This window comes from Syngnathus typhle, linkage group LG4 (genome assembly GCF_033458585.1).
Source record: "Syngnathus typhle isolate RoL2023-S1 ecotype Sweden linkage group LG4, RoL_Styp_1.0, whole genome shotgun sequence".
NCBI classification, from domain to species: Eukaryota; Metazoa; Chordata; class Actinopteri; order Syngnathiformes; family Syngnathidae; genus Syngnathus; species Syngnathus typhle.
The window spans coordinates 7,706,246-7,731,562 of NC_083741.1; the positions used below are offsets into that span (position 1 = coordinate 7,706,246).

Below are 25,317 nucleotides of genomic sequence, written 5' to 3' on the forward strand. Positions count from 1 at the left end.
TCTAAAGTATGGGATGGTAATCTCCACATCTTGTAGACATCAAAAGTCAAAGTCAAAGTCAGCTTTATTGTCAATCTCTCCACATGTCACAACACACAAAGAGACCGAAATTACGTTTTTCTCTATCCCACGGTGACGAGACACATAACACGATAGACATACATGTACGCGACACAATATAAAAACAAGAAGGCAAAAATTCAAACAATCAATAGTAAGAGTGATGAATAAATAATAAATAACTCTTACTATTGATTGTTGACTAGCTTCTGGTACAGACTTGGTCATAGTACAGCCACCTGACGGACAAAATGGTTTTTAGACACCAGAATCTATTCTGCTGGTATCATCATGAGCTATCATCAATAAAGACAAGTGAGCCCATCTATGCAAGCCCAAGCCATGACATTACCTCCACCATACTTCACAGATAAGCGTGTGTGTTTTGGATCATAAACAGATCCTTTCTTTTGCCATACTTTGGCCTTTCCATCACTTTGGTAGAGGTTCTTATTGGTCTCATCAGTCCATAAACCTTTGCTGTAAAACCTTTGTGGCTCATCTCTTTACCTCTGCACAATCCGGCCTTCTAATTCTTTTTGCTGAAGAGTCAATTGCATCTTACGGTATGGCCTGGATATTTCTTCTCTCAAAGCCTTTGAACATTGAATTGTGATACCTTCCCCTCTGCCCTGCACTGTCATCTTTAAGTATTTTTTTACAACACTCACAGTGGTGCTGTCATTATCTCCCGTCGATACCCTTGGCTGAATCTATTCCAATGTCTGTTGGTCACTAGAAGTAGCTTCTTTCTTTTTCAAGACATCCCAGTTGTCCTGATTAACATTATTTGTGTCATAGGTCTGATCGATTTTCTTCTCTCAGCTTCACAATAGTTAGCTTTTCTGCCATAGATAACTTTTCATAGCAACAAATGTAGTGAAACCAAAGCCAAAACAAGCACTAATGTTCAAGCAGTCATTCTGAAAAGTAACACCTGAGCAACTAGAAACACTCACCAGTCACATTCCAATACTTTTGCGGACTGGAAAGATGAGTGGGTTCAAACAAAAGGTGCCTTGTCTTAAGTTGTCAAATACATCTTGATATAAATACCAGAGATTAAAAAGTGGAATTGTGATCTTTAGTCTTATATTCAAATGGCTTCAGTATACAACAAATCAAAGGACATAAGTCTGTGATTATCATCTACGATAAACCTGCGCATGTAGGTGTTGTGACACCATTGGACTGATACCGCGCATGAGTAAGTCTAAATACTAGTGCATTTTATGTCTGTTGTTTTTTGCGTAATCTAGTTTTATGTTTCTATGTGTGTGTCTCACGCAGAAATCTTTCAATGTTTCCTCTCTGCACGAGATGTAGCACGCAGTCGGGACAGAGAGCGAGCTGCCAGCGTAGGCCTTGGATCCAGTTTGGTTTCTAGGAGTGGAGGAACAGGAACCAATGGAGGTGGAGAGGAGGATTTGACTCTGTCTCAAGATGGAAGAAGGCGCAGTACGATTCTCCCTGAAGGACAGGACTTGTACACAGCAGCTTGTAACTCTGTGATTCATCGCTGTGCCTTGCTAATATTGGGGGTTAGCCCTGTATTGGGCGAACTGACCAAGCAGAACCAAGAAGAGGGCCAGACCGCTGCTGGAACACAAGACTGTCTAAGCTTCATGACCAGGTTGAGTACAGTCAGTATGATAGGTGGAATATTGAGAAGTTTGAAATCAAGTGTCACTTGCAAAACAAAGTTTACCAAAGCAACTTATTACCAAATGTGCCTATACACCAAATGTGCCTATACACTCGTATAGTAATACGTGTTGTGGATGTAGTGAGACTTTTAAACGAGGCCATGAATGACAATAATACAGCATGATGGCAATGTTTTTTTCATTGTCATAATGCACGCACAATTCTACGAAATGCAAACAAACTGCAATACGTACACATGCAAATACTGTATATTGCCTGAGAGTAATTGATTGATTAGCTGTGAATAATCTCTATTTCAAGTTGAGGACAAATAACTTTATTAAGGAAAATTACTGTATTTTCCGGTTTATAAATTGCTACAGCGTATAAGTCGCACCAGCCATAAAATACATAGTATACTAGACAAAGACATACGTATATAAGTCACACCGGAGTATAAGTCGCATTATTGGGGGAAATTTATTTCATAAAATCCACCACCAAGAATAGATATGTCATCTTGAAAGGCAATTTAAAATAAAAATACAATAGGCAACAACAGCCTGAACGCTACGGTATGCTAACGTTACATAAACACAGAAACAAGGAACTGAGAACAATATGGTACGTGCCTGACATACCATATTGATTTATTCAAATAAATATAACATAAATAACATGCTAACAAGTCCACGTCACTCCAAATCATTAAATCCAACAAAATATTCATCCTCTGTGTCACTTATAAAAACTCTGCTAATCCCGGAAGATGCAGCGCTTCCTCTTCTACGTGGCTTACGGCAGACTCATCGTCAGTTGCAGTTCCAATTATTCCACAGGCCTAGAGCACCCTCATGAGGTTTATTGTGAAAATAACATGAAATGAAATGATGTGTTAATAATTTTACACATAAATCGCTCCTGAGTATAAGTCGCACCCTCAAAACTATGAAAAAAAAACTGCGATTTATAGTCCGGAGAATACGGTAAGAAGTTAGCAATTAAATATTAAATTTAAAATTAACAAGTATTTTTGCCAAACCAGTAAACACGGCACTGTTGTTTTATTTAAAAAAATATGTATGGCATAACTCCTTTTTGTGTTTGCAGGAGTGAGAGTCTGAGTGCAGAGAGCCGCTCAGTGCAAAGCAGTCCTAGCTACAGGCTGATGAAATCAAGGAGCGAGTCTGACCTCTCCCAGCCCGAATCCGATGAAGAGGGATATAATCTGGTACATCATCACTCTGTAGACAATGTACATCATACTAACATGTTCTTCTACTTTATCTCTTGTGTTTATTTGAAAATTGTCTTGATCCTGAAAGTATGTTTTCACAGTGTTTTTAGACTTAACACGTTTATCCTCAGCAGGGTTGTTGCTGTGCAGTAATCTTTTAATCTGTGGATTATTTTATCTATTCATCGATGAATGAGATTAAAAGACATTTCTTCATTTCCATCCCTTTCTTAAAAACAGAACATCATTTCAAATTGATAGTGCATACATATTATGCGCAAACATTAATTGTAATTCACTTGTTTGGCCCGTAAATCGTTTTCCAAATGAAATGCAGATGTTTGAAAATATTTTCTTTTCTTTTCATTTCTCTTTCATGGAGGAATACCAAAATTTTAGAATATACGTATACATCTGAGAGGCTGAAATTCAGATGATATGGACAATCTCAAATAGATAAGGGCGCTTAATCATTAATTGATTATCAAGATATTTGTTGATGCATTTTATAATCGATTCATTGTCGATGAGTTGTTGCACCCCTCTACTATGTATTTTTTTTCCTTTCAGAGTGGAAGGAGAAATGTTGACCTGGACTTGGCGTTCTCTCACAAAAAGAGAGGTAAAGCTTAGTCTTTCATGTCCAGTAAAAACCTCTTTTCCTCAGCACTATGCTGTCATCTTCCTCTTAAGATTTCACCCAGTGCTACTAAACTACCTCGGATAGCGTTGAACCACCAAAGAGTCAATATCCAATATGTTTTAAGGCATTGATCCAGCAGTTACCACTGTATGCCTGGTGTTCACCAACATTAAACACGAGCCTAACGTTCCGTTATGCACAATTCATACCAAATGGGAGGTATATACAAATGGCAAAATTTGATACATGAATGACTCCAAAGTTGTCAGCTAGCATTGTGCATCCCAAGTTACTCTTGTCTCTCTGTCTTTTAATTCCCGCATGCCTAGTTTATTTGCTACTTTTGGGGCAGTTGAGTCCCAAGCACAAGAGGAGCTGCAAGCACGTAAACGATGGCATGTTTCTTTCCCTAATTAGCTTGACTCTCCATCCCCATGATGCACCTCTCATTCATTTAGCGCAGTGGTTCTTAACCTGGGTTCGATCGAACCCTAGGGGTTCGCTGAGTCGGTCTCAGGGGTTCGGCAGAGCCTCCACTGCAGAGGTCCGAACACCCACAAAAGTCAGTGTTGTGAGTACATGCATGTGTTGGCTTTGTTCTTTGAACAAGGTGATGTTCATGCACAGCTCATTTTGTGCATCAGTAAAAAAACAATTGTATTTATCACTAAAGAGGGGTTCGGTGAATGCTCATATGAAACTGGCAGGGTTCGGTACCTCCAACAAGGTTAAGAACCACTGATTTAGCGCTTTCAGTTATGAACTGGTGCTAACTTCAGTATTAGATGTTGAATGGGCGGCATGGCTCTGGTGGTAGAGTGGTCGTCTCCCAACCAGAAGGTTATGGGTTCGATCCTGTGCTTTTGTGACTATGTCCAAGTGTCCATGAGCAAGATCGGAACCCAGTTGCTGCTGATGCTGGATCATCAGTAGGCAAATGAGAAGTCAGCGTTAAAGCACTTTGAGTTCTATGAAGTTTGAAAATCGCTATACAAGTGAAAGCCCATTTATCATGAAGAAACTATTCACAAACGTTGTGTGTGTGCGTGTGCGTGTGTGTGTGTGTGTGTGTGTGCGCGCGCATGTTGTTAGAGTGGTGCTCACTCCAACTTATTTTGCAAGAACCACATGGGAGACAATTAAGTCTTTTAGGGCACCTGCAGGCGGAGAGTCCATTCGTCACTGCGTACAGCAATGACCGAATGGAGGCCTGACTCTGGCCTCCCACAAGAGCCTTTTTATTAAGAGAAACAGGGTGGGGGTGAGAGTGGACTGGATACAGAAGAGAAAACCCTTGACCTCTAGTCAAAACATAGCAAGGGAATGTTTTACGACGTTGTGTAGGATGGGACAAGCTAGGTTATTTATTACTGGTTACATACATTCCAACATAATCATACGATCAAGATAGTTTGGAAAACCCTGACGTGTGTGTGTTGTGTGTGTGTGTGTGTTGTGTGTGCGCGTGTGTGTGTGTGTGTGTGTGTGTGTGTGTGTGTGTGTGTGCGTGCGTGCGTGCGTGCGTGCACATGCACGTGCAAAATATGAGATTGGCATGATGGCAATGCCATTACTTTTATGTGCCATATAATTCCACTGAGGTTGAAATGTAGAATAAAGCCCTGTGGTTGAATTTGAATCAGTGAATGCAAACTTTAGTAAGGTAGTTTGCTTAATAGTTTGTATGAGTTTCTTTTCACAATAAGTGTCTCTGGTTTACATCTTAGATATTATCTTGCTATCAAGTCGAGGGACTTGATGGTCCTTTTATCCACTTGAGTATATCAGAAAACTTTTTTAAGTTATTATTCCACGTGAAGATTGGATTATATTTTCGTTGTACAATTGATTGAAAACCCATTATAATGATCATTTTTGTTGAACTCTCTGACACCTGTATTTATGTGTAAGAACTGACTGAAAAGTGTAAAGCAGTTGCTTGTTTTCGGTTCATATTTCTATATGACAGGATACATACTGTATGAACAGATGGGAGTTTCTCATCCTTTGTGAAAAATTTGATTTGTCAAACAGAATTGAATTGCTGTAATTAAGAGTTGCAATCACAAGGAAATTTTCACTGATGTTATGATAGTACTTTCAGTGGTGGCATGGAAATGGAAATATGAATTACTTAGGTTTATAACAAATACTGTTTAGCAGTGGTCCCAAACCTTTTGTTGCACCACAGGCACAGAACGTTTTCATGTAATGTAAAGCAAATTTTTGACCGAACGACATAAATACAAATCGAAACAAATTATTACAATTCCAACTCCCTCTTTAAAAGAAAGAAGACGATGGCAATGACGCAATATCACAAGTGTGTTACTTACAAGAACTGTATGTCCAATCTACTTCCTAATTTTGTGTTGCTCGCTGTCATTGCAGAAACGTCTGCTTAACAACAATAGAATATTTGAAATGGAAGAAGGTAGTGCTTTCTTTGGCGGGGCTGTTTTAAAGCAGTTATTGCTTTATTTGTAAGGCTGACACAAATTGAAGGGAGAATTTGCAGTGTTAAAATTGCTTGGAAAATTTGAATGTATTCTCACGTCACTAATGCTTCTCAGTTCCCGACCCTTCTCGTGGGCCTACTTTATATAATGTGTCACTTGAGACAAAGTGTTAGATGTGTACAGAGAGACATGTGGATGTACTTGATTTTTAAAAATAACATTTCCTTTAGACTGATCAATAAAAATATTTTTGCACATTCTCTCTGTGTGGCCATTTAACCAGATGCACAGCCTGGTGGATGGAAACTGCTTCTGTATAGAATTCCATAGCATTCTGTCTTCTGCACTTGTTGGGAATTCAGTGCACCCATTATAAATACAATCATTCTGGCTGATGAAGGCATGTGCAGGCATGAACAACCAGAATATGGGTTTATGTAGAATAATCATACTTTGCACTGAAATTGGTATGTGCATATAAGAACATATGTCATCCATCAAACAAATGACAGTTTGTTATACTATCTCCTGAAAGCATTTCTCCTCTCTCTATTTCCTCAGGTCTACTCTATACCTCTCCAGACTCACTGGCTGAGTCTTGGTTTCGTGCAAAGCTGAGCCGTCAGCGCAGCTACAGCTCCGCATACTCATATGAAGAATCAGACCTAGACCTGAACCGCTCTCTTGGTATTCATGCTCTCATTGACAATATGATCAGCTTCATCAATGGTGACGTCGGCCTCACTCCAGCCTTCAAAGAACCAGAGGAAAGTATGTCAACCAGTCCACAGGCCACTATCCTGGCCATGGAACAGCAACAAAGCAGGGCAGAGGTGAGAGATTGACATATTTCTGCAATGCGGGCACATACTATGTTACACAACCTGTTACAGACTAGCAAACAAAATGGTTGTTCACTCGTGTTCAGCCACATTTTACTGCCACCTGCAAGATTTGAAGGGAACATTTTTGACAAATTATTTGTGAAAAAGGCATTGTTACAAGCTCCACTACTCGTAAATGTGAAGAAATATCTTAGAAAGATGGTGATGTAATATTCCAGTATTATCTGCGTCATATGTACTACTGTCTCGCAACACGCTAAACCGGAGGTGGATTACTCATTTGTATGTGCTGTCACCCGGCGGCGGCGTGTCCTCCGCTCTGCTCCATCCCTATCGCTGTCTCTCCTTCGCTACCTCCGCACGATGACTTTTATCAGCTGTTTTTAGCCAACGGCAAACTTGAAAGCGTTGGTTGGAATGAGTTTTAAATGCGACAAAAGCGTGGCAAGGTCACCCGACTGATATTAGTCTAATTTCAATGTTACTATCTCGATGTTGATACGATATATTGCCCAGTCCTAGCTGTGGGTCCTATCTTAAAATTAGAAATTTAAAAGGTAGCTTTTCTCTTTTTTTTATATATATATATATATATATATATATATATATATATATATCACCCTATCAGTGTCCTTTTCTAATGTAATGTTTTGTGTTTGCAGCTGAGGTTAGAAGCTCTTCATCAAATCGTGGTGTTGATTGCTGGTATGGAGGAGAAGGGCTGTCTGCCAGGGAATACCGATCGCCCATGCAGTGCCTTCCAGTCCTCCTCCCTACTGACTTCTGTCAGGTTGCAGTTCCTGGCTGGTTGTTTTGGCCTCGGGACTATTGGGAATGGAGGGCTGAAGCGAGAGAGCGTGCAGCTGCATCATTATCAGGTATGAGACGTAGCAACCTGACAGTGATTGGAGGAAGGTGATTTGGTTTTGGTGACCTTAGTTGTGTGACATGCGAAAACATTTTTTTTCGGATTTAGCTGGATTCTGTGTTGAAAGCTGTTATTTACCTTAATAAAACTTGCCTGTTCGTTATTTTTCAGGATGGTGTTAAAACAGCCAAGAGAAGCCTCCAGTTGGAAATTCAGACAGCAGTTCATAAAATTTACCAACAACTATCTGTAACACTAGAGCGAGCATTGCAGGCAAACAAACACCACATCGGTAAGCTCCGAAGCAGGGATGGGCAAATTGGCGGCCCGTAGCCATGTGCCTATACGCTGAGTGGCCCTTGATTTACTAAATAAATGCCATATGGAGGGGGTGGGCATTTATAAACACATTTTCAGATCATTCTACTCCCTCATAGATACAACATACTACATCTTTACTACATATACTGCACCACCCCCGCTTTCCGATTTGAAATTAGTTCTTCAGTGGTCTCCATCCAACCGAGCTGCGAAACCCTACTGGTCTGTTGCTTAATTGGTCCGGCAATGAGACTGAGACAAAGTCCGTGTCTAAAAAAAATATTCAGATAATCACGTGCATCTACCTAAGCCTCATGTCACACATGTCAAACCACTCGTCTCAGTCACATGGTATGACGCATAAAAAGTAAGCCCACAAGCTAGTAAAAACAAACAATCAGGGATGTGCTTTAAAAAGTGGTAAAGCCCAAATTATGAAACACATCAAGAGCCTAGAACTTTCAAGTACTGTATTTTTCGCTCCAAAAGGCGCACTGGATTATAAGGCGCACCCTCATTGAATTTTTTATTTTAGAAATTATTTCATATATAGGGCGCACCGGATTAAAAAGCGCATAAAATAGAAGCTATACTGCAACAAACTGAGGTTGACTAGGGTTGCGGTATGCATCCACTAGCCAATAACCAATGAGCCCTCTGTGAACAATCGCGTTTCTCAAACAATCTCCTATAAAATGATCAGAACTGACTAAAGTTCGATCTAACACTGGTACTGCTTACCTATGTTTCCCTTCCATATCGATCCGTAAATTTACTCAAAACATTAACAAAGCAGCCTATTTTGACATGAAATAGCCTTGTGCGTAAAGCAGCTATTATTATAGCATTAGCCACCCGCAAACTCCCATGAGCCTCAGGTCGCAGACCCCCATGAGCCTCAGCAAAGTGTAAACAATCGCGTTTCTCAAACAATCTCCTATGAAATGATCGGAACTGACTAAAGTTCGATCTAACACATTGGTACTGCTTACCTATGTTTCCCTTCCATATCAATCCGTGAATTTACTCGAAACATTAACGGAGCAGCCTATTTTGAAATGAAATAGCCTCGCGGGTACAACAGCTATTCGGCGACGCCCCCTGACGACAGTTGCCGTAATGTTATGCGACCTTGTAATTTACTAGTCGTACTAAAACGTACTGAAACATTTTGGCAGAGCACTGTGTACAACCAGTATGGATCAACAATTTCATCAATTGATCCATATATAAGGCGCTCTGTATTATAAGGCGCACTGTGTTTTTTTGAGTAAAATGTACGTTTTTAAGTGCGGCTAATAGTGCGGAAAATACGGTAAATGTCGTTGGCTCCCATTACCACAAAACAAACAAGCACAGGGCTCCTACTAATTTCAACAAATTTAATTGACCGCTGTTATATTTGTTTGTATGCCTGGTGCAACAAACATTTGGGGACCACTATTAAGTTACATGTGGATTAGGACCCACCCAAAATAATCAAGGTTTTTGTCAGCTCCCAGCCCTAAACGTACTTCTTTTTTGATTGTCTTCATTTCAGAAGCTCAGCAGCGTCTTCTGCTGGTCACAGTATTTGCACTGAGTGTGCGCTACCAACCAGTAGATGTCTCCCTGGCCATTTCTAGTGGCCTGCTCAATGTGTTGTCCCAGCTATGTGGCACAAACACCATGTTGGGACAGCCGCTCCAACTGCTGCACAAACCAGGCATATCCCAGCTCAGCACTGCTCTGAAGGTGGCCTCAACACGGTTGCTGCAGATACTGGCCATCAGCACTGGGTAATTTGTGGTAATCATAAAGAACATCATATACTGACTGTAGTTGGTATGGTGGAGATTACATTTTTAATGACATGGTTGATTTTACAGGACATATGCAGACAAATTGAGTCCAAAAGTTGTCCAGTCATTGCTGGACCTCCTCTGCAGCCAGCTGAAGAACCTTCTATCTCAGGCAGGAGTTAGCGTCCTGTCTTCTGGAAAAGACCACGATGAAATCAAGCAAGGGGACTCTACCGACTCGGAGAAGAAAGATTTCAGAGGTGATCAAATATTTACAGTTGAAACCAAAAATTCCAACTTTGTAAAAAGGCATGCTTTTTTTTTTCTTACTGTCTGACATTAATTCAGACTACCGTATTTTTCGGACTAAAAGTTGCTCCGGAATACAGGTCGCATTAGCCATAAAATGCACAATAAGGTGAAAAAAACATATATAAGTCACTCCGGAGTATAAGTCGCATTTTGGGGGAAATTAATTCGACAAAATCCAACACCAAGAACAGACATGAACTAGCAACAACAGGCTAAACGATAGGTATGCTAACGTGACATACCGTTTTTTTCCGTGTATAGTGCGCCCCCATGTATAGTACGCACCCTAAGAATGGCATGCTGATGCTGGAAAAAAGCTTGTACCCATGTATAATACGCACCCAATTTTTATGAATTTTTAAAAAGAAAATTTAAATATTTTTTAAATTTTTTTTTTAAGTCCCAATGATCGTCACACACGCAGGGAGGCAATGGGTCCCATTTTTATAGTCTTTGGTATGGTCTTAACTAGGCTGGATGTAATTTTTTTTGTTGGCGTTGATTTCTCCGACTGCCCGTAAATGCACCACCGCGCTCCGTGCGCGCACGGGAAAGAGGCGGCTCTGTATGGGAGAGACGTTGAAGAGGAATAAAAACACCCTTGGAAACCAAAACTTGCCCCTCGTCGTGACTCGGAGCCGCAACAAATGTTTCGGATTTGTGTAGGGTACATTGTGACAGACAGCAAACTAGCAGGTGAGCGAGCGTCTGATACAAGAGCATTGCGGTCGTATGGAGCGTGTTTGAAATGAACAGCAGAGACGAAAGGAACAAGGCAAAGTGTTGTGAAATAAAATATTACCTGTAATACGCATTTTGTTATTTGCTGATTGAAACTGCTAATTAAACTGTGAATTGAAACTAATAGGAAGAAAACATATCTCGCTCTTAATATAGCTGACGTGTCTTGCGCATACGTTCTGCGCATCTGTAATGGCGGCCTCCGTATGACGTCCGGTCCGCGATGGAGATTAAAAACAAACAATATTTGACAATAACACACCATCAAGGATTGCACCATCGCATCAAACGATGTGTCGTCAATTATGGATTTTTTTGACTAAGTGTGTTGGGCACGATGGCTGAATGCGATGCGCGATTGACAACAAACAAGAAGAAAGGTGAGTTTTATTTCGGGGGAGATTTGTCATGTCTCGTCCCCAGTTTTGCTATGTGTCTAGGTTGCCATAGTTTCTGTTCGCGTCGCCCCTCTCTTCCTGTGTCACCTCAATCGATGTAACGTGTTTTGTATTTAAGTCCTGTCTGCCCCTCGCTCACCGTTGGATCATTGCATGTGTTACTGTCATTCTGTTCCTGTCTTTGGTACTGTCACCCTGTCTTTTTGTTCCACGACTTTGTCAGTCCTGTTGTTGGTTTTGTTGTACCATGACTTTCTTTTAAAAAAAAAAAAAATAAATAAAAATAAATAAAAAATTTTTTTTTTGTACCCATGTATAATACGCACCCCAGATTTTAGGACAGTAAATTAGTTAAATTTTGCGCACTATACACGGAAAAAAACGGTAAACACAAACAAAGAGCTGAGAACGGGCCTGACGTAACATTCAGAGTTATTCAAAAAACTATTACATAAATAACACGTTTATCAAACCATCTGTGTCACTCCAATTCATTAAATCCATCGATCGTCCTTTGTCAACAATGGGTGCGCGCTGCTGACGGCGCTTGCACTTCAAAATATTCCACAGGCCCATATAACGATATATAAATTATATATCAAATAACTATTATATAAGCAATAATATTATCAAACCATCTGTGTCACTCTAAATCATTAAATCCATCGATCAAATTCCTCGTCCTTTGTCAACAACGCCGCGCGTGCACCCTGACGTCAGCCTCGTCGTTATTCCACAGATCTAGTATATAGTAACTATATTGTAGCGTTAACAAAGTACAAGAAAAGATGTGGGTTTGGTAAACGGCTCTTTATTTAACAAAACAAGAGTTGAATGAGCCAACAACTACTGAACTGTAACAATAAAAACATATACAAGTTGCTACATGAAATAAAATATATCAAATAACTATAACATAAATAGTTAACCGCCACACGGCCCCAAGCACCGGCGTCGACTTCCAAGGTGTGTGGCGGCGTGGACTTCCATCCCCGGAGGGGGGCACTTCCAGCCATGGAGGTGGAAGAGAGCTCCATAGAATAGGACCGGGCGTGCGTAAAAGCCATGTCCGAGCCCCATCCATCGTCCCCGGACAGCCACCCAGCCGAGCACCCCCCAACTTCCATCCACGGAGGTGAAAGAGAGCTCCGTAGAGTAGGACCGGGCGTGCGTAAAAGCCATGTCCGAGCCCCATCCATCGTCCCCGGACAGCCACCCGGCCGAGCGCTGGCCCCAGACTTCCATCCACGGAGGTTAAAGAGAGCTCCGTAAAGTAGGACCGGGCATGCGTAAAAGCCATAATAGTTTTTCAAACCTTCTGTGTCACTCCAAATCATTAAATCCTTCAAACTCTTCGTCCTCCGTGTCACTTACAACCAAAGCCGCTAATGATGCCGGTAGTACGTGGGGTTCTTCGTCATCTTCGTCATCCCGTGATCAATCTTTGTTCTTTTTGTAAACAACCGCGCTGCTGACGTCACTTAAAATTCAAATTACAGTACGATTCGTTTATCGCGGTTTCACCTTTTTTTGAAAATCTTTGAAAAAATTCACATATAAGTCGCTATAAATCAACCCCACCCCCCCCCCACCCAAACTATGAAAAAAAAACGCGACTTATAGTCCGAAAATTATGGTAATCCTTTCCTGTTTTAGGTCATTTAGTTATACCACATTCATTTCTATTTGCTACAATAATCCAGAGAAAGATTTTTGAGACAAACTTTAATTTTTTTTTTAGTCTAAATTTTACATACTATAAAATTAGTTTGTCTTAAAGCAATTTGGGAAACCTCAGATAATGTAATGTCTTTTGAATTTTTTCATTGTTTTCTTGACATTGTTTGAGTTAATTAGAGACACACCCGTGGATGTATTTGAAGGCCCACCTGAAGCAGTGCTACTTTGTGTAACATCATGTAAAAGTCAAAACAAATCAGCCAGAACATCAGGAAGTGGACTTTCATGTACATGTTTGGTTCATCATTGGGTGCAATTTTCACATGCTTGGAGTTCTCATATTCATATGAAAATATGAATACAATGGAAACTGAGGAAATAGAAATAATTTTAGTGATCCTAGTTGACCTATGACAAGAAATGTTTTGTCGATTCCAGATCAGACAGTGGAGGACGTATGAATATGTGTCTTGTAGTAGTATATAAACTTTGGATTTCAGCTGTAGGAATTTGTTTCAAAACGCAGACAATCATTTAGAATGTTGATTAAAGCACATTTTGTTGAAGGTCATTGTGTTGTTTTTCAGCTTTACTACGCAAGCAACATACTGCTGAGCTACACTTGGGAGACTTTCTAGTATTCCTAAGGAGAGTAGTGTCCTCAAAAGCCATCCAGTCCAAGATGGCCTCCCCAAAATGGACTGAAGTGTTGCTTAATATTGCCGCACAGAAATGCTGCTCTGGTAAGATCATGTCATTCAGTGGTTTGGGAGTCGGCCTGACATTTACATTCTTTACATTCTTTGAATTGTAGGGGTGCCTTTGGTTGGGAACCTAAGAACCCGGCTTTTAGCGCTCCATGTTTTGGAAGCTGTCTTACCTGCATGTGAGGCCAATATGGAGGATGAACAAATGACACAGGTATACAAGTCCACGAGTATTGGTAATAGGCAATGGGAAGGAGAATGATTACTCTCTCAATATTAAACATGTACCATTTTGTTTTTACTCATTCCTCACTCACTTCTTGACAATGTTGATAATTTAACGGAAACTGAATGATGATGTATTGAAATTAGAGGGTTAGGGTTAGCAAGGATGGATGTTGAGTTTGTATGCTCTAAAATATTTAAAACGCACACTGACTTGACAATATTCTCTTCCAGGTCGTTGAGCGGCTATTCTCACTGTTGTCTGACTGCATGTGGGAAGCTCCCATTGCTCAAGCCCGGCACGCCGTCCAGATAAAAGAAAAAATACATGAACTGAAATTGCAGGTTGGAAAGAAAGAACGTTATTTCCGTAAAATAGGTCAATGTCTATTTGTGGCCCTGACGTACATCTAATTGATAGGGAGAGGCTGAAGAAGAAGAGGAAAACCTTCCCATCCAAGAAGTGTCCTTTGACCCAGAGAAGGCTCAGTGTTGTGTGGTGGAAAATGGACAAGGGCTGACACATGGTAGTGGGGGTAAAGGCTATGGCTTGGCCTCCACTGGAATCTCTTCTGGTTGCTACCACTGGAAGGTACAATGCTATGATTTGCCCTCATTTCTATTAATATGAAAAGAGTAGTGTTAGGTCTAAATACCATCAGACATTTAACCACACGCTGGAAGGAAGAGGAGAAAAGAACCAGAACAGGTTTACTCGCGAGGAGAACGATAGAGAGAGGAAACTCGGTTACAATCTCCATCAATTCTGAGTTCTCCCTCCACGTGCTCCTCTATTTAATGTTTTGGTTTCCCTGGTTACAGAGGCGTTGCTACACTAAAGGGAGGGGAGATTGTGTCTGTAGCAACGCTGATTAGCAAAAGAATGTAGTGTGGTGTGAATTAGCACTTCATTGTCGGCCCGTGACCCCTGCAGAGTTTGCCCATCTGTTCTCCTCCAGTTGTTGGCCGAGTCGTCCGCGAGCGAGATCAGATAACTCCTGTGGAACAATGCAACTAAACCTTGGCTAGACTTTATCTACTTAGTAAATTAACACGCAATAAGAATGAGTGACTTGTCCTAAACACTTTAACAAACATTGAGTAAATATGGGATAACTTGTAACCATCTATGAACCAAACCTACAGTTAACTAAAAGGAATGAAGTTTCTTTCAACCAAATAAGAACATTTCGCCTATGCAAATAAGCTCTGCTCATTGTTAGTGAAGGCTTCTTACAGAAACAAAAACACACAGATAACATAAGGACAGGAAGGTTACATATGGCTGACAGAGATCAAAAGACTTCCCTGTCACTAAAGAGAAAGAACCTAGATGAAAAGGAAAGCCATAAACTCATAAATGACAAGGCTTTACTTAAATTATTCCAACATTTCCCTCCTGTTTATCACATATTTGCTCAATATTTACATCACCAAAAACAACCACTTCTCTCGATTTTCAGTTGTCGGATCACAAGTATGGCACAAATAAGTTTACACCAAAAAAGGATAAATGTCGCGATATTATCATTCGGAAACACACAGATCTGGGGAAAAGTCTGTGAACTCAAGTGCAAAAAATGCATCATCATCATCGTTATCATCAACATGCTGGCGTTCAGACATTAGGCATACCCGGCCCATCTCGTCGTCCATGGGCGAGATTGCTGTAGTGATAAGACGATTAAACAGAGCACGGAGACATGGAATACAACAACATCCACAAAAGGTGAGTATAGGAGTAATTGAGGACACAAGGGCTTTATACTTCCCAAAAGCAGTCATCCACTTGTTGTGCTCTTTCATCCTCGTGTTGAGGGATTGCAAGTTTGCAATCATCTTCGTCAGGCTCCCATCAGGGGCGGTGTCATTCTGGATGAAGGTGCAGCATTGTTCCCTGAACATTGCGCAGACCCTTCCTTTCCCAGACAACAACATAACAAGAGCATTGCGGTTCTGGATTAACCTTAGGGAAGGCGTGGCTAGCTGTTCGCGCACTGCCTCAAGTCCCGCTTGTGTCTGTTTGCCCAATTTCTGCATGTTGCAATGGATGTACTTTATCCTGTCAACGTTCTTGTTCATCGTCCACCAGCAGCAAATGGAGGACTCCCATCCCGCTTCAATTTGGTCAATTAATTCTTATTAATCAGGAACTCCTCTGGGGATTTTAATTGCATCAATTTCAGTCAGATCATCGTCGCCTCTCAAATTTAAAGACATTATATTTTTGTTTTTTTCCAGCTTTTTCCCAGATCTTGGCATGTCGATACATATACAATTTTGGTTGACTACTTTCTCTAAAAACAATGGTTTCTTTTCTTTTTCTTCCATTCAACGGATATTATATAGAACACTCTGTCACACATTTCACAATCAGTAAACAAACTATCCACATTCATTTTCGAGATATTGATTCCATTCTTTAACATCTACAGCAGTTGTTGACAAACTATTATTTCTTTACATAACGTTTTTGCCACTGTTAAGGCATTCAGTGTTTATTTTGAAGCCAATTCAATCCATTTTTAGAATGCATCTATTATGACCAGGCACTATAACCCTGTGGATTGCGTTAAGCACATGTTAAACAAGCTCTTCAAAAAAATTTTTATAACTGTTTAACTGTTTTGAATATGAATCAAATTCACATGATGTATAAAGCTGACTGAACTGCCCCATTATCCCTCCTCTTGAGCCATGCGACACACAACCATGGCTCAATATTGCTCTCCGCTTGTATATGTTTCTTGGAGGATAGGTCAGTCTTCTGGTCATTTATAGATACCATTCTCCACTCTTGCTCCTTTTTTCGTCCATAATTGAATTTCAGTCGATGGATTTTGTTGCTGCACATCTTTAAAAATATTTTAGTAATTTAATCTGCTTCTTCTGTGTATAAAATTTGAAGCGTCTTTTGCACTACAGCTACGCAGTTCCGTCTGCAAGCTTGTTACGTCTTGGCACCTTATCAGTCTCGTGTGTGCCCTGCACACGTGCATATAGCTATTTTCGTGGCAATTGGACTGCTACTAGCTTAGTTGTAGTTTCTTTTCAATCATTTTCTCATCGTTTAGCACAAGAATCTTAGCAATTTGAATAAAAATAAAAATGTATGTTTTATGTAACTCAATAGTACCATTTAGGGAATCCATATGTAGTAAAGTGTTGTATTACTACATATGATTTCATCTCCATTCAATTTGACACACCTTCCAAAATGCTTCTCAGTGTCCCAGTGCACACATGTTTTGCGTGTGTAACTGGTTGTCTAAACCCGTGTTCCACATCCTAATCTTTCCTTCCTCAAGGTGTCAAACCAATCCACTAATTGGAAAAGATAAAAATCAACAAAATAACCGTCAGTAAATTAGTATAATAGTTAATTGTTGTTGTTTCTTAACTTCAACTCGATCGCTCTCTTATTCTCAAATGTAAAAACTTAAAAGTCTTGACACAACCAATTGACTATACCCTTTAAATTTAGCTTCAAAATGTCATTATTTTATAATTTTTCTTCATCCAATTCCAGAAAGCAAGTTCTTTCCATCTCTCAAATTTTGTTTCATCAAGGCTAGGCATTAATTCCTAGCCTTAATGCTAGTTTCTAATCAAGTTTCATTAATATAGTTTCTGCCCATAACCTAATTGCTTGCTTTTTTTTTTACTTCCTATTTTTACAAAATCGTTTTTGTTTTGCGGTGCAAATCAGATAGACTACAGTGTAGGAAATTCTTTTTTTTTTTGCACCTATATTAGCCAATTTCCCCCTTTTAACACATAACACCTACAGTACACAGACAACACAAAAACAGTAGAGACACAACTCACAAACAATACCAACAAACAACGCTGCGCAAACGTCATCCTCCTCTGACGTTTTGGTTATACTCTTTTTTTTTTTTTATCAGTGCCTTTCATCCTTAATGCAAACATTGTCATGTCTTCCTTAAGCATCACCCTGCTTCAAATATTCAAACATTCTCTGAGAAACGCACACTTTCTCTGCTTCGTCCGCGGCCATAGCCCCCTCGTGCGAGGGGGGGGCGCAGCATCAATGTTGATTGGTCACAGGCTGGCCATTTCCTGCAACAATCATGATGCCGGCCCACCACCCACACGAGCATAGCACAGGCCCACGCGGACAGCCCCGCCCCGCGACAACGCGCAAGCGCAGGCACGCTTATCAGTTTCACCTTCTCAAAGGGCAGGCCAACTTTGCCGTTACTCTCCCCCATCATGTTCACCTTCAACATCTTTCAGTCTTCTACACAACATTTGCTGTCTTTTATCCTCGTCCTATCAAGCCACCATTCTAGTCACTTCCTGCCAAACACGTCTTATTTTCTCTACTTCCACACACTGCTCATCTTAGTTTCCCCAACCACCTTAAACACACCATCATCCACTTCTCAATTTTCCTATTATTGCTCAACAGCCTCCAGAACATTCTCCATGACTGATTTATTCCATAGAACACACCTCTCACTCGCACTCGTACACACACCCATTCATGAGGATCCTCTGCGCGCACACGCACACACACACCAGCACAAAAGCATGACGCACAACATATAAGAACACATAGAAGCACTAAGAACACCTTTTTGCTCGTATTACTTGTCAGATTTATTCTCTATTTTACTTTTAAAAGCTATTTGTAATTCCTTTCCATTTATTTTGCAAATTTTAACTTAAGTGTTACTTTGTATTACTTTATCCTTTTAACACAAATATCTCCTGTATATTTAAGCTAATTTCTCCTTAATTTTGGCGGCCAGGTTCCCACTTCATTACATGGAAATCTGATTTGATTTTGGCCTAGTCATAACTGTCTTTGTTCATTTGTGCAGTCACGTGTCATGTGACCGTTTTCTCCGCAATTCCAGCATTTTATTGGAGGTTGCACAACTCCTCTTCCTCGGCCTCTAAAGCCTCCTTTAGACATTGCTCGCCCTCTCTGGCCTTTCTGTCCTCTGCCTGCATTTTGGTAAAAAGTGTCACTATCCTGGTCTACCAGAAAAGTGTGTTTTGAAGCTTTCATTTGTTTTCGTTTTTGTTTGTCTATTACTACTTTTTCCGCATGGAGGGCATGATTTATGTATTCCTCCAAAGTTCCGGTGTTCATTCCTATATGATTATTGATCACCCTAATTTGTATTGCAGGCTTGGACCCTACATGGATGGCATTTTTTAATTGTTGCTGATAAGCTCCTTGAGGCGCATTATCTTCCACCAGTCCACTGTGTGTTTTAAACACTTTTGTCATGCGCCCTCGATACTCATCAAAGGTTTCATTATCATTTTGCTTTGTTCTGCCTATTTCTGTATAATTTGCTCTGATTTCCTTTGACCAATCCATTTCTAGCGGGCTTTTCTGCCTAGTGGCTCTGTCCGTCATCCCATAAGGAGGAGGTGATTCCTCAATTTTGTGTGTGTCCTGCATTTGCGGATACAACTTCGCAATAATCTTTAGTTTTGAATTTGTAGCATGTGTTTTCTCTTCTTGCTCTTGTACTGCTTCTAGTTCTCCCTCAAATTCATATTTTTTAACCCATTTATCAAAATCTTTTTTTAATCGGTTGGGATCCTGCCTTTCAATTATTTTCGAATCGTTACATTTTAGAGTATCTCGGATTTTAGTTTTACTCTTCCCGTTCCCCATTTTAATCAATTTGGTCCCAACTGTAAAACCATAGGGGTTTCTAAAGTCGGGTGTTTCCAGTGGGATAACGAAAAGATCCTGTGGTGATTCTCACTTCTACCAGCGTTCTGGTGGCTGGTGGAGAATCCTTGCCTACTGCGTCCACAGAACCACGTTATGTGTTCCCCACTGCTTTAATATGGAGTACTATATCTAGTGATACGCATTCCCATTCACACTCTCAATCATTCAGTATTGCGTGACTTTCGGTTTAACTTCCTGTTTCCCTCGGACTACGCTAATCCTACAAACGGACCTCTCCGCCGGACACCTCTGTCCTCTTATTTAAACGGACCTTTCCGTTTAGTTACTTCTCCGTTGAGTAACTTTTATTTAAACGGACCTTTCCGTTTTGGTACCTTTAGAACGGACCTCTCCGTTCTGTCCTAGGACTCTTATAGGGCACGACGAGCCCTCGGCCGCTCATTCTTTAAATAAAAAACCAAAACAAACTCACCCTCTGGTTCTCCTCACCTCTGCACCTCGGACTGCCTTCAACCTTTGGATTCCAGCTGGCGGAGCAGACAGCCAGCCCTTGAAAAGGATTCTAGGACCCCACCTATGGAGGCCCTGCCACGCGCAGTCTTTCTGGATTTCCGCTGCTGCCCGCTGGAATCCTCAGGTGTCTTGGCATCCGGCTCGAAGGACCAAATAAATGTTAGGTCTAAATACCATCAGACATTTAACCACACGCTGGAAGGAAGAGGAGAAAAGAACCAGAACAGGTTTACTCGCGAGGAGAACGATAGAGAGAGGAAACTCGGTTACAATCTCCATCAATTCTGAGTTCTCCCTCCACGTGCTCCTCTATTTAATGTTTTGGTTTCCCTGGTTACAGAGGCGTTGCTACACTAAAGGGAGGGGAGATTGTGTCTGTAGCAACGCTGATTAGCAAAAGAATGTAGTGTGGTGTGAATTAGCACTTCATTGTCGGCCCGTGACCCCTGCAGAGTTTGCCCATCTGTTCTCCTCCAGTTGTTGGCCGAGTCGTCCGCGAGCGAGATCAGATAACTCCTGTGGAACAATGCAACTAAACCTTGGCTAGACTTTATCTACTTAGTAAATTAACACGCAATAAGAATGAGTGACTTGTCCTAAACACTTTAACAAACATTGAGTAAATATGGGATAACTTGTAACCATCTATGAACCAAACCTACAGTTAACTAAAAGGAATGAAGTTTCTTTCAACCAAATAAGAACATTTCGCCTATGCAAATAAGCTCTGCTCATTGTTAGTGAAGGCTTCTTACAGAAACAAAAACACACAGATAACATAAGGACAGGAAGGTTACATATGGCTGACAGAGATCAAAAGACTTCCCTGTCACTAAAGAGAAAGAACCTAGATGAAAAGGAAAGCCATAAACTCATAAATGACAAGGCTTTACTTAAATTATTCCAACAAGTAGAAAATGTATTAGACCACCAGCCAATATGAAATGTATAACACAAGTGCAACTCATTTTTGTAATTATCACACTTGCATATTGAACCAAAATTACACCTGTAGTGCTAAAATATTATTGTAGTTATTACATTTTAAAATATTTAAATGAATAAAATATCCCAAATTGTTATTTGCATTCATGAGCAGACAAAATGTTTGTGGTCAAACTTGAACTTTGCATAGAAGCCTTGTAAATCGGCTCAAATTTGGGTACCGTATTTTCCGGAATATAAGGCGCACCTTCAATGAATAGCCCATTTTAAAACTTTGTCCTTATATAAAGCACACTGGACTATAAGGCGCACCATTAATGCATCATGTCAGATTTTTAATCCAAATCAAATCATTCTCCATTTTATCTTTTTTATTTCAACTTCCGACGCGACAAATTACTTTATAATCGCAAAATAATGATCCATAGTCTTTTTGATTCATGATTCATAGTCTTCAGCGGGCCACATGATTGATTTCATGACACAATGCTTCGGGCCAGTTTAAATTTAGGAATTTGGTCCATATATAAGGCGCACCGGACTATAAGGCGCACTGTCGGCCTTTGAGAAAAGTTTAGGTTTTTAGGTGCGCCTTATAGTCCATAAAATACGGTATACAAACTAAGTGCACCAGCACACAGCAGCACTTCCCATCTCACCAGTGATCGACAAAAATAATTTTCATTAGCTTCCTGCTCCATTTAAAATGAACAGACTGAATAACTTGAGTTATTTAACTATTAATAAAAGTATTAAACATAATGTGAGGAATTCTTATGTTCTATGAAACGGTGGGTGGCTCAATTGTAGACATTGTTGTGTGCCATTTTGCACAAGATCGAACAATATAATGATATTGCAAAATTGGCTTTGGATCCCGTCCTCAACGTGCATCAGAAACAAAATTCAAAGTAAATTAGATTTTACTGGTAGCGATAGGGGTTTTAGTCATGTGTGTATTACCATTGTTATTTGAATGGCATAGCTACACAACAGCGTTGTCGCCATGCCAATACATTTGCGACAAGCACAAGAGAAGAATGCTTGTGTTAACATTAAACTAGATTTCCATATCATAAATTACATCCGCAGCTTTCCAAGCTCTTCAGGGGGGTGAGTGTGTGTATGTCTGGGGGTGAGGGTCCTATGTTTGTTCAAACAACAATAGTACGGCATTTCTAGCAAGATCAGAAGGGCTTCAAGAGTTGGTACGTAGGGTCCATAAAGGTGAATTAAATTTTAAATTACTCATAAAAAGGCCACATACAATATATACATTTGAATCAATCAACAGATAGTCAGCCTTGTCTGATAGTCATTTTAATCTGAATACTGTAGAAACTGCAATCAATTACTATATTTACAGTGTTTGATTTTGTGATTGAATGTTTCGCATTAATCAAAACTGTTTTATTATTTGGTGCCTCTTTGGATTGATTGTTGCTCTTATTTTCCCATAGTTTTACATTGTGAAGGAGAATCGGGGCAATGAGGGCACGTGCGTCGGTGTTTCACGATGGCCCGTGCATGACTTCAACCACCGCACCACATCAGATATGTGGCTATATCGAGCATACAGTGGAAACCTCTATCACAATGGCGAACAAACTATGACTCTTAGCAGCTTTACCCAGGGAGACTTCATCACCTGTGTCCTTGACATGGAGGCTAGAACCATCTCGTTTGGGAAGAATGGAGAGGTAAGAGCTGGACATGGGTTCTAATGGCTTTAAAAACGCACATATTTACAAGTGTCAGCTTTAATTTATTCAGTAATTTATTGAGTAATTGATTGCAACATATCTGCAATAAAATGTATCACCTAGGCACAGGTTGACATACTATAAACAAAGGTGGACAATTTACAGAGTTTTGCCACAACCCTAACCCCCCCACACACACAGACACACACACACATATCCACGTATACCCCCCCCCCCCCCCCCACACACACACACACATTAGGCCTGTGTTTTTGTGGTCCCCAGCGTCAGTCTCCTCCAGCAATATGGAATGACACTTAGTACGCAACATGCTGGCGTCAGTGTACTTGCTCTGGTCCATTGCATTCTCCACTTCCGGTGTGCTGGTTCGGAAGCTTTTGCTAGCTAGTGCTTGGCCTGCTAACATCACCTGCGGTATTTGGGACCGACAGGTTTACAGTACAGCACAGCCAGCTTCCTTTACCTGTCGAGACCAATACAAAAAAGGAGCAGCAAATTTAGAATATTTATATTATATATATATTTTTGTTAAACTGCAGCGTAGACAATGACATTTGTAATATCTTTTTGGAGTTTATCAGATTTAAAGAAAGCTTACTGCAGAAGCGTCAAAATCAAGGCCCGGGGGCCAGATACGGCCCGCCACATCATTTTATGTGGCCCGCGAAGACAAATTATGTGTCATTACTAGAATTGCAAATTGTCTTCACTTTTAATAATATATTTTTTTTTAAATATTTGACCAGTTTTTACTCATCTGATTTGAAAACAAGTTATTTGTGAGTTTGTTTTATAGCTTTTACTGTGTATAATATGAAGTGCTCATACATTTATTTGGATTGACAGTCATAATGGCCCTCGGAAAGAAGCTAGGAAAAAAATGAGTTTGACACCCCTGGCTTACTGTATTAGTTCTGGAAAACCAATGAAATGATTAACTTACTCATGCAAATGCATAAGGAATGCATAAAATAACTGTGTATTTCTCCCTAACTGCTAATATGTGATTCCACAGGAACCCAAGTTAGCCTTTGAGGATGTGGACGCCACAGAACTATTTCCCTGTGTGATGTTCTACAGCAGTAACCCAGGGGAAAAGGTAAGAGAAAAAAAGTGTACACCGCACAAGAGAAAAGTGATGTGTTTCACTGAGCACTAAATTATTACATACCTGATGATTAAATGTCTCCCAATATAATTTTGGTTTCCATGACCAGATTTGCCTGTGTAGTTTGTTAGTTGGGGAAGTCAGGCTTGGAATTGGTTCTGATAAAAATAGTTTAGGTGTTTCTCTCATGTGTGCAATGAGAAAGCAAATAGTCGCTTGCCTCCGTGTCTGTTATGGATATAGTTGTTTTATAAAGGCAGGTGTATATTTTCTGATCTTACACTGTGCAATCCTTCTAGGTTAAGATCTGTGACATGCAGATGCGGGGTACACCTCGAGACCTTTTGCCCGGGGACCCAGTTTGTAGCCCGATGGCCACCGTCCTGGCGGAGGCCACAACACAGTTAATACGAATCTTACACCGCACTAATGACTGGACGCATCGAATTAACAAAACCATGGTTGAACGTCTTCAAAAAATCAAGCCTTGCTTCAGAGAGACAGCATGTGCCTCTGCTAGCAGTAGTGGTCAGAGGCTGAAAAAGAGTCGCTCAGTGCAGAGTCGCGAAGAGCATGACACCCAGCGAGAAAGTCACGAAACACCTATTAGGAATGAGGAAGAAAAGGGGCGCCACGGACGACAACATGGCTTAGGCGAGCTTTCGGAGCACCTCTTGACGACACTCTGCACTGAGGTATGGCCAGTGTTGGCCGTAATCGGGGGTGCGGATGCAGGTCTCCGTGTTGGTGGACGATGTGTTCACAAGCAGACGGGACGGCATGCAACTTTGCTTGGAGTGGTAAAAGAAGGCAGCACCTCAGCCAAGGTACAGTGGGATGAGGCTGAGATCACCATCAGGTATTGTATTATTTATTTAAGTATGTATGATTATTTTGACTCACATAAAAGATAATAATTTGTTAGGATATGTTAAGGATGGGCATGGTCAAGTGTTAGCAGAATTAGGAGCAATCAAGCTAAAATTCTCATTGAAAGGGCTATTTTCTTCAAATTGCTATATATCTTGATACATTGGATGCAGACCGAGTATGGCAGCAACTGGCAGAGGGGTACCTAACACAGACCTGATTTTGAGATAAAAACTTTTGCCGTTCATTTATACAATAGCATTGTTTTGGTGAAGAATGAAAGTTTTGAAAATGATCTCCAAATGGATGTTTTATTGTAAAGAAAATCACATTATCATTCTCTTCTAAACTATGAACATTTTCTAAAATGGAGAACGTGCCCAGGCTGCCCACATGCTTAAGATTCAGATATGGTGGTTTATTGTGATCAATGGAGAAACATTACTCAAATTCTTTTCCAAGTTAAAAGTAAGAGACCAAAGTTTGTTGCAAGGCCATTTCAAATTAAAAATATATTTTCATTGCACAGCATATATGTTGTATAAAA

At 40.4% G+C, this 25,317-nt stretch overlaps 1 protein-coding gene across 7 annotated transcripts in view; it reads left to right on the forward strand.

The window, feature by feature from the left end:
- Positions 1 to 25,317, forward strand: part of herc1 (HECT and RLD domain containing E3 ubiquitin protein ligase family member 1) — an 87,521-nt gene that overhangs the window by 26,190 nt on the left and 36,014 nt on the right. For 5 of the 7 annotated variants that reach the window (XM_061277311.1, XM_061277309.1, XM_061277315.1 and 2 more), the window contains 15 exons: positions 1,351 to 1,693; positions 2,818 to 2,938; positions 3,515 to 3,566; positions 6,608 to 6,879; positions 7,554 to 7,769; positions 7,931 to 8,051; positions 9,621 to 9,858; positions 9,949 to 10,121; positions 13,580 to 13,735; positions 13,807 to 13,913; positions 14,159 to 14,269; positions 14,346 to 14,516; positions 22,529 to 22,768; positions 23,808 to 23,891; positions 24,200 to 24,759. In XM_061277311.1, coding sequence (XP_061133295.1) covers positions 1,351 to 1,693; positions 2,818 to 2,938; positions 3,515 to 3,566; positions 6,608 to 6,879; positions 7,554 to 7,769; positions 7,931 to 8,051; positions 9,621 to 9,858; positions 9,949 to 10,121; positions 13,580 to 13,735; positions 13,807 to 13,913; positions 14,159 to 14,269; positions 14,346 to 14,516; positions 22,529 to 22,768; positions 23,808 to 23,891; positions 24,200 to 24,759 — 2,965 coding nt within the window. The remainder of the gene's footprint in view (positions 1 to 1,350; positions 1,694 to 2,817; positions 2,939 to 3,514; positions 3,567 to 6,607; positions 6,880 to 7,553; positions 7,770 to 7,930; positions 8,052 to 9,620; positions 9,859 to 9,948; positions 10,122 to 13,579; positions 13,736 to 13,806; positions 13,914 to 14,158; positions 14,270 to 14,345; positions 14,517 to 22,528; positions 22,769 to 23,807; positions 23,892 to 24,199; positions 24,760 to 25,317) is intronic. The other 2 variants (XM_061277313.1, XM_061277314.1) reach the window with 2 other exon arrangements.